The 14000-nt window shown below is 47.1% G+C and overlaps 1 protein-coding gene across 2 annotated transcripts in view; it reads right to left on the reverse strand.

Annotated features, from left to right (window-relative positions):
* Nucleotides 1-349: 349 nt before the first annotated feature.
* The window catches only part of ulk2 (unc-51 like autophagy activating kinase 2), a 30496-nt gene continuing 16845 nt past the window's right edge, over nt 350-14000 (reverse strand). The window contains exons 8-27 of one of the 2 annotated variants that reach the window (XM_062472238.1): nt 13788-13889; nt 13592-13650; nt 13365-13447; nt 13205-13255; nt 12947-13062; nt 12185-12353; nt 11546-11606; nt 8373-8522; nt 6908-7053; nt 6686-6769; nt 5289-5560; nt 4520-4701; nt 4292-4401; nt 3770-3907; nt 2955-3184; nt 2630-2808; nt 2125-2243; nt 1860-2017; nt 1552-1687; nt 350-999 (exon numbers count right to left, since the gene is read on the reverse strand). In XM_062472238.1, the coding sequence (XP_062328222.1) occupies nt 935-999; nt 1552-1687; nt 1860-2017; nt 2125-2243; nt 2630-2808; nt 2955-3184; nt 3770-3907; nt 4292-4401; nt 4520-4701; nt 5289-5560; nt 6686-6769; nt 6908-7053; nt 8373-8522; nt 11546-11606; nt 12185-12353; nt 12947-13062; nt 13205-13255; nt 13365-13447; nt 13592-13650; nt 13788-13889 (2610 nt within the window). In that variant the 3' untranslated portion in view covers nt 350-934. The remainder of the gene's footprint in view (nt 1000-1551; nt 1688-1859; nt 2018-2124; nt 2244-2629; nt 2809-2954; nt 3185-3769; nt 3908-4291; nt 4402-4519; nt 4702-5288; nt 5561-6685; nt 6770-6907; nt 7054-8372; nt 8523-11545; nt 11607-12184; nt 12354-12946; nt 13063-13204; nt 13256-13364; nt 13448-13591; nt 13651-13787; nt 13890-14000) is intronic. The other variant, XM_062472239.1, reaches the window with a different exon arrangement.

Consider the following 14000-nt stretch of genomic DNA (forward strand, 5'->3'; position numbering starts at 1 on the left):
CTACAGCTCGCAGCCTTCACATTTATCTCACCGAAATCATTTCAGAACAAGTGTCCCCCACTTTTGACGATAAAGTGCTTCAGCTAAAACAACAACAACTAAAAGGTCTAATTACAAATCTACAGGTTTCTTTGCTCTTCAGGTTTCTACCATGCTCACGTCTGTCTGTAAGAACTGTACGTGTTTTCGTCCATACAAGTGTTTTTGTGCGTCCTGTGTTTTTTTTGATACAGTGTTTGATAGTTTGCATGTCTTTTACTTTCCAAATCTCTTCTCTTCCATACTTGAGGATGTCCAATAGGCAGGATAACATTGTTCTATTTGAACCAATAAATAATCACAAGAAAGGTCCAGAGTAAAAACAATCCTTATAATAAGAATAGCAAATTGTGTTAAAAGGGTCCATTTCATAGACTGGTTAAGTCACAAGGACCACAAAAAGTCAGACTTTCTGGCCAGTCTTTTTATGAAAAGAAAAAAAAAAGGGACAAAATCCAGAGTAGGACAAATGTGACATTTGTTTGATCTGGTGGTCTTTCCTCCGAATGTTGACGTTGACAGACATCGTGTTTAAGGTCAAGCAACATGAGGATCCATGCGTTTACACCCTGTCCATATCTGGTTTAAGCCTCAATGAGTTTCAGGATCTGTTTTCATCTTTGGTAATGAGTTTTGTGCATCTTTCTCGCTCTTGGCTTTGAGTCCATGATGCAAACACAGGAGTAATACTATATGCTGAGTGGGTTTCCTTGATAATGAACAGGATAAAAAGAAAGTGCTTGGTCTGCTACAAAGAAAGATAATGTGGGTGTGTACTGTATGTGTGTGTCTATGTCTGTGTGTGTGGAGAGGGGGGAGAACTGGGGAAACAGTGGTCCCTCTGGGCTTGTGACAGGTGCCCATCGGTGTGTGTGTGTGTGTGGTCTGCGGTCTGCTATTCATACAGCGTGACGGTGCAGTAGCAGAGGGCTGAAATCCGTCGGTCCACACTGGCCTTGTCTGTGGAGAACACACACACAGACAGAAAGGACAGTAAGACTACAAGGGGCCACATCGTAGCAGAGTAGAAAGTTACCATAGCAGGTTGTTTCCATATACCCATAAACAACGTTTCAACATGTAACACCAACCTCCCAAACCCTCCAATTTCATTGCTTAAACCTTTGCAGCCACTCAGAAAAAAAAAAAAAAATGGGCTGAAGTTGAATCAAGAGCTGACCAATCAGAACACCCATTACCTTATTATCTCAATGACAATGGAAAAAGAGACACATGTACTTCACTGGTTATAAAAATAGGCATCTGTGCTACACTTTAGGCTAACACCCCCAGCCCCCCTCTGAGCAAAATCCATCCCACTGTTATTCCGCGCACACTTGAGCTAAACACGCTCTATGTCAATTTGTCAAAACAACTTGCAATCCAGGCTGTTTTGTGCATTGTGTATGAAACAGAGACTGTTTTCAGTCGATAATTGTAAGACCTTACATAAGATTATGGAGACAAAGAACAACACAACATGTACGAGTTTTTGTGTTTGTTGATACTCACATTTGGCCACATTATCGATGTCTGCTGGGTCCTGGAGGATCTTGGACAGGCCCTCCAGCAACATGGCAGCTTTGTTGTAGCGGTAGGCTATGTCCTCCGTCTGCTGGAACATCTCATCCAGCGCTGCAGACTGCACCTGAGAGAGACAGAGAGAGAGAGAGAGAGAGAGACAGAAAGAGGAAGAGACAGAGGTGGAGAGAGAGAGACAGAGAGATTTGTATATTATGAAAGAGTTTCAAACAAATGTTATATCAAAAACATATGAAGGATGTTAAGGAGATGGTATGCCGCCTGTCTTCCCGCCTTACCATCTCCACGGCATGGTTGTAGATGAGTTTCTCCGCGGTCACGCTGTTGATCTCGTCCACAAAGCGCTGCTTGTCGGAGAAGAAGTGGTTGAGTTTGTCGGTGAGGCGTCGACATAGAGAGATGCAGCTCTTGTAGCGCTCATTCAGACTTTTCACCACTGGGAGAAGGGGAAAAAATGGGTTTCACTTTTCGGAATCTCAGATATGTGCCTAAATGAAATTGCGGTCGTCTTTGGCAGCGATGGTGCATCAGTGTGTCTCTGACCTTGCTTGACAGCGGTGGAGGGGTTGAGCTTGGCAGATTTGATCTGAGCCTTGGCCAGGTGGAGGGATGAGGCCAGGAGCTGAGCAGCCTTCATGTACAGCACCAGCTGCTCCACCTGCCTGGAGCGGGGGAACCACAACAACACGCTGTTATTCATGCTATCATCTTTGTATCGTGTTCCATTGTGGAGGTAGTCTGGCATTGGCAGATTTGCAAATTCGGATTTGTCTGGAACGTCTCAGTTCATTTTGGATTTCCAAGAGGCGTTTATCAGCCAGAATAAATAGACCACAAGCTCGCATGCTGGTCTGCTTCCCACGCTATTAATGAACACTCACCTAACATGAGTAAAGTACATTTAGAGCTGTGCTTTAACAGCCATTTAATTCATATAACAATCTTTGTGGGTTTCATTACATGATATGATTATTATAATATACAAATATGATTTAACCATGATGTCATGTTCGAGTTTCATGTTGGTAAGTAACGACTCCTCCCTTACCCCCACTCCCTGCTGAGCTGGCTGATCTGGTCCACAACCACGCTCTCCTGAGGGGGGTAGAGGGAGGCGGCAGACACCCCGAGGTCGGCCCCGCCGGCTCGGACAGCAGCGATCTCCAGCACACAGTCCGTGAAGGACAGCATCATCCGCAGGTGCATCAGGGTATCTGTGTGCTCCCGCTGTGCATGCACACACATGGTCACGTCACTGAACACAACGACCAGCTTCAATAGACCCAAGTCAGATTTCTGCTGCTCAAAATGATTCTGTTTGAATTAAAGATCTCTGAGTCAACGATTGCCACCATCTTGGCTGCCTGCCTCACCTCCATGAGGGTCTCCTCTGGGAGCTCCGGGGCCTCGAAGGTAATGAAGCCATCCAGGCTGGGCGGGGAGGTGCCGTAGGGGACGTAGCGTAGACTGCTGGGACCGGCCTCGGCCCCTGAACCCCCGGAGACACCTGGCGGGGAGGTGCCGATGGCCATGCCGGGGGGAGAGCCCACATACACACGGCCGCTGGTGGAGCACAGGGAGCCTGCAGAGCTGTTGGAGCCCACTAGAGGGAGAGAGAGAGAGAGAGAGAGAGAGGAGAGAGAGAGAGAGAGAGAGAGAGAGAGAGAGAGAGAGAGAGAGAGAGAGAGAGAGAGAGAGAGAGAGAGAGAGAGAGAGAGAGAGAGAGAGAGAGAGAGAGAGAGAGAGAGAGAGAGAGAGAGATTACAATAAAATGGTAGATATTGATATGTAGATATCTTTGGTACTCATTTTATAAAGGTTGTTGTCAAAAAGAGAGATTAAAATAAAGAGAAAGAAAGATGATGTTTTGAAGATCTGGTCATAGAAACAGGGGAGAAAATGGGCCGGTATCCTTCTGAAGGTACAGCTATACAAGGGGGAGGATCACAACATACAACACAGGACACTTAACAGCCTTTGGATAGCTGAGGGCTGTGGAATGGCTGCCCGTCTTCACGTTCAGAGATGGGAGGAACGGTTAGATTAGTACTACTCTAATATCAGGCTTGCAGTGCAATGCTATGTAGCCACTAGCGGGTTAGCATTCAATGCAGATTAGTTCTGGACGGGGGTGTAGTTAGCGGAGCCTGGCATAAGAGTTAGCCGCTAGCCCTGTGAGCGGTCTCACCTGATGTGGTGCGTGGCCGGGTGCCCAGGTGGCTGCAGGTAGGGGGGGTGCTGCTGTTGGGGGGCGAGCCCACGGTGAAGAGGACGGTCCGGGGACTCGCCGCCCCGCCCTGAGCCAGCCCACAAGGTCCTGCCGGGGCTGGGGGAGGGAGGGAGGGTGTGGTGTCATTCACACTCACAGCCAATCAAGCTCTCTGTTATACAGGAACTGCCTGCCCAGAACGGCAAATCACGTGCGAGTCATGCAGGGTGTGAAGCTAAAAGCATAAAGGCTGGTGGGTGTCATTCCCATCAACGTTGTTTAAAGGTTAAACAACAGATATGTTTACTCCTAACTAGGCTGCTAATCGTTAGTTTATGAGTAATTTTCCACTCATAGCTAGCAACTACTTTTTTATTGAACTTACTTGAAGAAGTATCACATCCATAAGGAACGCCCCTTGTGATTCATGGCAAATATTGGGGATTTCGGAATCACAATGGGGCTAACCAAAAGAATATGGCTGTTTGAGTGTGTGTGTACCTGTATCCATGGGTCGTTCTGTGTTGAGGCTGTCTGTGCTGCCCTGATATGCCTGTCCGCCCAGCGTGATCCTAACTGGCTGCTCAGAAAGCCGCCCAGTGCTGACAGACCTGGAAACGAAAACACCACAATATGAAAAAGAGGAAAATGTTCATGTATAACAGAGAAAGAGAGAGAGAGAAAGCTTCAAGGATGGAGATCCATAGCCAGTGTGTACCCCCCCCTCACCTTCCAAAGGTGGTTCTGCTGGCCTCGGGGGCAGACTGGCGCCCACTGGGGTAGGGGGTGCAATGGTGGGCACAGATGTCCCGGGCGTCTGCCAGGGTCTTGGTGGGCGTGGGGCTGTCTGCCAGGGCCATTAGATTACAGGACGCCTGGGTTTTAGGGATTTTGAATGGAGCCGAGATAGTCTACAATGGGAGACAAGAGAAGAGGGTTAGGATGTAATAATACTATACCTTTGGTCTGAAGGGGAAACTACTACACATGCTCTACTCCTAAGTGTCATACCCAGACCAACCACCCATTGTTTTTAATTTGCAGAGAAGCGGGTAAAGAGTGATAGATTCAGCTGAACAAAGAGAAACAGTAACACCTCATACTCCTGATCTCTTCGTTCAGCTGATTCTATCACTCTGTACCAGCCTCTCTGCAAATTAAAAACCATGGGTGGAAGGACTTTCTCATGGACTGCTCTTAAACTGTGAAACTCACTACCTGTTTCCATCAGAAAGGCTCCTTTGCTTGGCAAATTTAAGGATTTACTTAAAACGTACCTTTTTTAATCAGGTTTTGATATTTTTGTTGCTAATTTTGACTGAGCTGTTTTGCTATGAGTGCATGAAAGGTGCATTACAACCCAAATGCTTTATTATTATTATTATTATCAAACAACCAACCAACAGACATGTGGTATTCTATGTTCTTTTTATAGGTTGGATATGCCAGTTCAACCCAACAGAATACACAACCCCTGCCTCCTATGAACTCAACCCACCTTGGTGGGGGAGCCAATGATGGTGGGCAGTGGGGACTTCTGCAGCCAATCAGAGGAGCGCGGGGAGGAGCCCAGGTGCTTGGTGGGGGAGGTGCCGAGGTTTGCAGGACGTCCGAACTGGGGCGAGTGGCTGGGTGGGTAGTTGGAGGCGGTGGGCTGGATGGGGTCTGACAGCTGCTTGTGGAGCTTCTGCCTGCTTGGGTAGACGTCCGTTAGGGTGGGGGAGCTCTGTAGTCGAGCCCCCAGCAACTGGGAGGACGGCACTGGGGAGCCTGGGATACACAGGCAACAAGGATTAGACATTTTGGGATAGACAAACCTTTACAAACTATTGTATTGTAAACAAATCTTACAAAAATACAAATGACTACTTCCACATTATTGTTTTCTCATGAGTACAAATACAGCCAGAGTGATCAAATTGACAAGGTCAAATTAACACACAAATTACTTTAGTAGTATAAGAGTAAATAGTATAAGAGCAGATATTAAAATGATTTTGTTTGTGTCAGTCACTTTGACATTCCAGCTACCAATGCACCACTAGATGGCACTACAGTCCACAAATGAGTGTACAGTAGTTCCCCCTCCTGTACACAGTCCACAATAGCAGCTGAGTCAGCTGGGTTCATGTTTTTATGAGCTACTTGCTCATCCAGGGATTGCTACTGCTAAAATGCAGGAACATTTAAAAGCCTGGAATAATCTGTCCGTCTTTCTTTCTGGGTCATAAAGTCTGTGGGTTTCCTATCAACAGCAAAGACTAAAGTACAGTAAATACCTAGACTGTAATGTTTTGGCAGTGAGACATTATTACATAGCGGATTCAACCTTTATGGTGCTTATCATGGTGGTAACAATAGCAACAGGGCCCTGGATACAAACAACTGAAATGCTTCTGAGATGTGCAGTGGTGTCTTGGAGGGAGGGGTGGGGGGCTCCAGCTGGTTATTACCCATAATGTTAATAGAACACCAGCTAGGTAATAAAATAAATAAAAGGATCTGACTCAAGGTCTGTTGTCAACAACAGTGTGTAACGCAGGAAAGGTACTACTGGGACTGTAAACACATTTATGTTCCTTTTGGCGTTGAATAGACATAAAACATATTGGTTCTGTATACATGTCAGGGTGACTGTTAGCACTGTATTTTGGCCGTAGTTTTGGCCATGCACAAGTAACACTGGTTACTTTTGGTTAGTTAGTTACAGGCTAAAGGGTAGGGTAGGGGTAGCCTGACAGTTAGCCTAGCATTGCTACTGCCAGTTAGCCTAGCATTGCTACTGCCAGTTAGCTTAGCATTGCTACTGCCAGTTAGCCTAGCATTGCCACTGACTGTTAGCCTAGCATTGCCACTGTTAGCCTAGCATTGCCACTGATTGTTAGCCTAACTAACCTCCAGAGGAGCTGCGACTGCGGGACTCGTGGCCCTGAGGATGTCCACAGCAACAGTGGCCCAGCTGTTCCGGGATGGTGCCCACTGCAAAAGACACAAACACAGACCTTCGAGGGCAAGTCGACATACTCCCACAGGGCTGTGAAAGGCTTTGATAACTGTGAAGGGATTTTGGATGTGGGCATTAGGAGGACAACGAGACATGTCTGGGCATGTTCCTACCTAGAGGAGAGGGCGAGTAAGGGCGTGAGCTGCCTGTGGAGAGACGTCGCCCCACTGTCTGGGCGTTGTCAGCCGAGCTGGGGGACCCAGAGCCCACCTTTGGGAAGCCCATGGGGCTAGTGTTGGAGCGTCTCACTGTGCCAGACCTGGAGAAATCACAACATAGAAACTGGGTCAGGTTTTTAAGCTGACAAGAAAAGTCACAACATGACACAAAGGACAACACAAATGTCATGTGAACATCAAAACCACTGCTATTTCCTTTAGCAGTCACACTTAACATGAAATAACACATTAACATGGACCAGACTGACATTAAAAGCCATTAGACATCTTGACGACAGACTAGATTTAAATGTCTCTAAGCTCAGCCTTCTGAACTCTTTAACCCTCAATCTCTAAGCTCAGCCTTCTGAACTCTTTCACCCTCAATTTTTTTTTGATTGGCTCTAGTTTCATCTCAGAGCTTTTCAACTGCCATCATTCAGCTGCCAAGACAACTTCGTCATACTGCAAGACCTCAGACACAGCCGTTAGCCTGTGAATAACAAGCATGTCTCAACATTTGCGGCACAGATTGCCAGCACGCTTCTCTTTTTTCCACACTCTCTCTCACGCTTTCTTGAAGTCTTTGTGGTTCCCATGTGGAAGCCAGCTTTCCTTCTATGGAGTTAGCTTACCATGCTAGTTCTTGGCACTTTCATTCACATTCATCCATTTGAATTGATGCAGAGTGCTCTCTAAGTGCTAACTCGCTACCTGAGTCCTACCTGGGTCAAACGGACACAGGGTGTCTGCAACAAAGACGTGTAATCCTCCGTGGAAGTCTCAGACAGACAGAAAGGGACAGGCACCCAGTAGTGGGACAGCAGCAGATGGGGCCGGCTGGCTGGAAGTCAGTAGCCGATCCCCAAGCTTTGGGGCCTTGGGGGAATGGGGTGGGGGTACTGTGGAGTTACTCCAGGAACGATGTGCTGATGCTAATCCCCAAAGCTAAGACTGGCCACAGGAGATCAGCACAGCAACTTAAAGACGGAGGAGAAACACACAACACGCTCCCTGTGTGGCACTGTTTATCTTGTGTTGAGACAAGTCAAGGGAGCTTATCCTCCGATGAGAGGATACACACGACCCTTTCTTTCTCTTCCCTCCCCACTTATTTTGTCTTACAAACATCCCCCCACCTCGCAGAAAACAGACATTTGGTATCACACCAAAAGCCAGTAAACTAAAAACTTGTGAAATGCTTTAAGGCTGTTGCAATAAGCAACAACACTTACCAAAACGTTCCAACCCGGTGAGTCAACAAAGACAACAGTGAAAGGACTCTCTAGGTACTAAACATGCATCATTAGCTGAATCATCCATAAAAACACAGAACAAAACATTTACAAGAAGTCTCTGAAGAACCACCCAGGGTAGGGCCACTTTTCAATTCTTTCACCCAGCTGAAGTGTTTTCTCACCTGGGAGAGCCATAGAGTGTGGTGGTCGGGCTGCTGGAGAGGTTCTGTTTGATGCGCTGGTAGTTGCGCACCTGGGTGGGCACAGGGATGGGGGTTGTCTCAGCCCGCGGAGACACCATGGGGGTCTGTCCAGTGGCGGACTGTGGCTGCCTGGGGGATAAAAAGGGAGAGGAGGGCCGTTAGCAAGTGGGGTTGCGGTAGCAGCCAAAGCTGTACTATATCTTCAGGTGTGTCAACAACCTCCATAATAATTCCCACCGTTTAGTCTTCGTATGTTGTTGTTATAGTGCAAAAGTAGAGGGACTAGCTTCATCTGTTTGTCCCTAAGAGTTATTTGTTTCCGTTACTGAGCCAACATTTTCTACTGAAGCCGACTGAGTAACTATAAAGTTCAGCTCTGCAGGAAAAGGGGCTGTCACAGAGCAAAATGGGCCAGGCTTCTATGTCAACACACTGGGCACCAGCAAATCAACTGCGAGCAGGGGAGGGGCAAGGGGCAGGCCTACATGAAATGTGCTCTGTGAGCTCAGCCAATCGAAAGCTCTACATCGGCCCGTTATTATAAAACAGACACAGGGCCCAGAGCAGAAAAAAGCTCATTTGCATTCCCTTTGTTATTCCAACGGGTACAAAATGTTCCCTGACGAGACAACCATGAGTGGGTCACCCATAGGGGAGGACAGCTTACTGTAGAATGACAGGGGGGACAGAAAAAGGGAGAAGTATATGGTGTACGGAACAAGCACAGTGGAATGGGAGCGTGTATTATGTAAGGAGGTGGTGAGCGGGGGAGGGTCTAAGAAAGGCAGAAGGGTGACGGATACACGTGAGGCCTCACGAGTGTGTGCAGATGTGCAGTGCAAACCAGACAAAGGCGTGCACTCTGTGTGGTTCATGATTCTGAGAAACAAATCCTAACACAAATTATATTTCGTTTATCTCCACCTCCAAGTAGTAGCAAAGTCCTAGAAGGAAACCAGTGATTGTTGTGTAAAAGACAGAGATTTTATGCGGTAAACAAACTAAGAGGAGCATGCCCCCTCCACCAGGCAGAGGCATCTGCTTGTGTTAAAAGCAGAAGCCAGTCTAGCAATATACAGCTTCTGAGGGGTAGAGGTGTTAAGTGAGGTGTCACCATACATAACAAAAGACACACTGTAGGTCATGAGACATACTTCTTTGAAAGGAGTGAGGAAGAGTGGAGGAAGAGTGAGTGTGCAAGCCAGCTCGCTTCACTGTTGACCTGGTTTCCTGGCTGCCTAGAGGGGGATGGCAGCACAGCAATCCTGCATATTTGAATCTCCGCCATCTCCCCTCCTCCTCTCAGTCATCTTGGGCAGCAGCTCACCCCCACCCTCACTCTTTCCTCTCTCCTCAGCCATCTCTGCATCATTCTCTTGTCTACAATCAGACATCTATCCTTCTATCCACAGGCTCGCCCTGATTCCCTTTCCTTCATATTCCGCTTCCTCCATCCATCTCTATCCTACATCGTATTCTCCTCTCTCTCATACCTTCTCCTCGTTGGCTCCTTCTCTCCCTCTCGGTAATCGATGAAAGAAAGGGGCGAGAAAAAAAGTAAACAAGCCCCTGGGGTGGACATGGAACAAAACAGTCCTGTGATTCAGAGGAACAGTGTGATGTATGTGTCTGTGTGTGTGTGTGTGTGTCTGTGTGTGTGTGTGTGTGTGTGTGTGTGTGTGTGTGTGTGGTTAAGGGGGATCCTTAAGGGGTGGAAGATAAGGTCCTCTGGCATATAGTTTGCCTACACCACACATATCACCTATATCATAAACCTTTACTATACCATGACATGACGGGGGAGATGGGGGTGAGATGGGGGGAGCAGGTGGAAGGCACAACATGAATGAAGAGGAGAGATCAACAGAGAGAGCAGCTGCTAAAGATACATACAGTATAGAGAAAACATTTCTCACTTTCTATTTTCAGTTAAGAGAAACCGTTATGGGACACTTTCCCGGGGCTAATTTCAACAGTGGACAAACAAGAGCACATTGAAAAACAAGAAAAAAGGAGAGTTAATAGGGGTGGACACCATTGTTTGTCTTGCTTTGGGTGAGTCCAAAACGGAGCTCAAACTATTGTCAGAGCAGGTGGGGGCACAGTGACAGTTGAGGAAGCAGCTCAGTAGATGGGGCAAAAAGCTTTGTCTGTTGTGCGTGTGTCTGTCTGTCTGAGGGGCATACAGACTCTTTCCATAATATTAGCAGTCACGTTTACTGACTGCTTTTTCCTGTTTTCAAAAGCTAAATGGGACCTACACCCAAGCATGCACATGCACATTCTATTCTTGACCTTAGAGGATTGTTCAGTTGTTAGCTTGATATTGCGAAATCTTCAGCCATCTAAACTTCTGATTCAGTACAGATTAAGGAGACAAATACACACAATTTTGACACTAAACAATGTGGCTCACTAAATGGATAAACAGATTTAGCTGATATAAATAGAATCTTCTTCATAATCACGTAGTGTGAAAACAAAGACTGAAAAACCAGCCAGTTTATAAATAGGTGTCCATGTTGAGTAGATCAAATGCACTTACTCATGCAGGGGGCTCATTCACAGTTATGTGAACACACACATCCACACAAACACTCACACACACGTCCACACAAACACTCACGCACACAAACACACAAAAATAGCAGCAGCCACTCCAACACTGGTTCTGTTTACCGTATTTCATCAGTCAGTCATCATCAGTGTCATGATAAAAAAAACACCAACAACCACTCAAGTTCAAGTTCCCAAGTATATCTAGAGATTCAGTACACAAGGCTGTTTTTAAAACTGATTTCATAGAATGTTTCCATGACGTTCTTATGCGGATAAAAAATAGGACACTGAGTGCAGGCCTGTGAGGTTGGACTGCGCAGAGTCAACACAGGGGTGACCAGGTCTGTGACTGCGTGACTGGAGCTGGGTTCATGTGTTCTGCTGTTCTCTGGGCTAGAGTGTAGGTGTGTGTGTGTGTGTGTGTGGGGGGGGGGGGTCTTATCTCATGTGATTTTGATGTGAGAGCAGAGAAACAAGGTCCCTTTAAAGTGATACAGTGTGTGTGTGTGTGTGTGTGTGTTGTGAACCCCGGAACAAACAAGTGCACACACAAACAAACTTAAAAAGAGGTGATTGAAAAGAGGTGAACTCACCCTCCACACATAAGGAACTCGCTGGATGGCCGGCGTCCCACTACTCCCATTGGCTGGTCGTCTGAGGTATAGGAGGAGAGTAGTGAGCCAAACGAAATACATCAGAGGAGACACCATGACGCTACAGTAATAATCATCACCAACTATTTAATCACTGTTTAGCCACTCAAACAGGCAGTTGGGTAGCTTTTGTAAGTTGGTCAACTGTCAAGCAGATGCCATAGGAGAGAAAGAGAGAGAAAGAGAGAGTGAGAAGAAGAGACCAAATTGAAAGTGTGCGAGTGTATATGCTTCAGCAGGTGCTTCGTATGAGTTGAAGCAGATGCATTTTGTGTGTTGTCAGTAATTACTGTGTGAGGGTGAGCAGGTGTTCAGTATGAACCTCTACTTTGTTAGTTGTGCTGCATGTGTGTGTGGGGGAGGTGTGTGTGTAGGGAGTGTCTATTGGCCAGTTGCTGAAAACATAAAAGTGTATGAGTGGGGTTTGCATGTGATCAGCCATATGGGCTGCAGAGTACGTAGCAGTGTGTGTGTGTGTGTGTGTGTGTGTGTGTGTGTGTGTGTGTGTATCAGTTTATGTCTGCATGTGTGACTGTGTTCATGTACCTGAGTGTGTTTGCCTGTGCTGCTCCTACTTACAGTTCTCTGAAGAGAGGTGTGGTACGAGGACAAAGTCATCTGTGTCGCTGGAGGAGTTCTTGCTGCTGGTGCTGCCTCCAGACTCCTTAGACAGCTGCAGGTAACTGGGGGGGCCCAGGGGGGGCGACGACAGGCCGTCCTCAGGCAACGTCTGCATGTCCGGGAGAGACTGGACAAGCGAGAGAGAGTTAGCTTGAGATGGGGGTTCTTAGGTGTGTGTGTGTTTTTGTGTGTGTGTGTGTTGAGTGTGTATATTGGAGTGCAGATTAGAGTTGGAATTGTGTGCACATAAAGGAATGAAGGTTGTAGGGTTGTGATTGTGTGTGAAGTACGTGTGAGAAAGTGTGTGTGAGATTCAGTGTGTGTGTGTGTGTGTGTGTGCCTACATATTTGAGGGGAGGGGAGTGAAGGAAGCGAAGAGGATTAAGTTCTGAGTGAGTGAGAGGTCTCAAGGACCTGGACAATACAATAATGGAGCCAGACTGGGCTGTGCTGGCTGTCAGACTAATGTAATCGGAGCATTATGAGGAAAAATGACATCCTGGGAAATTCCGTTTCAAAACGTTCTCACTTAAACTCGGCGAAAAATCTGTCCACATGGCAACCGCTTTTCACTGGACAGAAAAATGCATAGTTATGCACTATACAAGATGCTACATAAAAAAACTGTGCTTTGAAGTATCAATTCAATTCGGTATTGCTAAATAATGAGGAATAGGAATAGTAGCCATAGCGAGGTAAGAAGTGTTGAGGGCCACTCACGGGTGGAGAGTTGTAACGGACAGAGGGTGAGCTGCCACAGGAGCTGTCCGTCCCAGCACCAGGGTGGCTGGGAACCGTCCCAGCACCAGGGTGGCTGGGGACTGGAACCGGACACGCTGCCACAGGAAGAGAAGAGAACACATGTGAAGGGCAAACCCTGGGAGAATACCACACCTTGTTCTCCTAATCACGTTTTTTTGTTATTGTTGTTGGAATACCATGTTTCTATAGGTATTCTGTATTTCTCCTCCAACTTACATTTTTTTATGGTGGATGAGGGATCTAGGAAAGGATGGCTGAAAAACATGTCTGTGACAAAGGAGGAATACCATGTTACATACTGTAGAAGTGGACAACAATTATAATTGACCCCATAAATCCCTTCCTGCCTATGGAGGAAATGATGTCAGGGACTTACCAAAGTCCATACGGTCCTTCTGGTTCCTCTGCAGCAGGCCTAGCAACAGGTCACCAAGGGGAGGAGATGTCTCCCTTGGGAGGCTGGGAAATGAACACAATGATTGGTCATGTTACTTTATTTAGGCTAATGCAGGCTATTATAGCATCTATGTAACAGTTGCTGACAGCTGTATTTTTGCCTCAAGGTCCCCTTCTTAACCCATATGCTGTGTTACTATAACCTACATGGGCTGCAGAGTCTTGTTCTTCTCATAAAACATCCTTAGATCTTGGGGACTGTTGGCCTACAGGCAGATAACACATGTATTCAACACACATCTGACACAAACCCATGCAACAACACAGCCACCGTTTCCCACCTGGCCAGGCCTACTGTGCCTGGCTGGAAGGGGGGCTTCCCTGCCAGGCCTACTGTGCCTACCTGGAAGGGGGGCTTCCCTACAAGACACTGGTAGATGACCGTCCCGATGCTCCACAGGTCTGCCTTGGCGTCGTAGTTCTGGGACATGATGACCTCTGGGGCCTGAGGAGGGGTCGGGGGTCAAGGGGGGGTGAGGGGTTAGGGAGAGGGGGGGCGAAGGTTAGGATCGGGGAGCATCTGCAGGTTAGAAAATCCTGGAAGTACTAAAAGCAG

This window comes from Osmerus eperlanus, chromosome 11 (genome assembly GCF_963692335.1).
Source record: "Osmerus eperlanus chromosome 11, fOsmEpe2.1, whole genome shotgun sequence".
Classification (NCBI taxonomy): Eukaryota; Metazoa; Chordata; class Actinopteri; order Osmeriformes; family Osmeridae; genus Osmerus; species Osmerus eperlanus.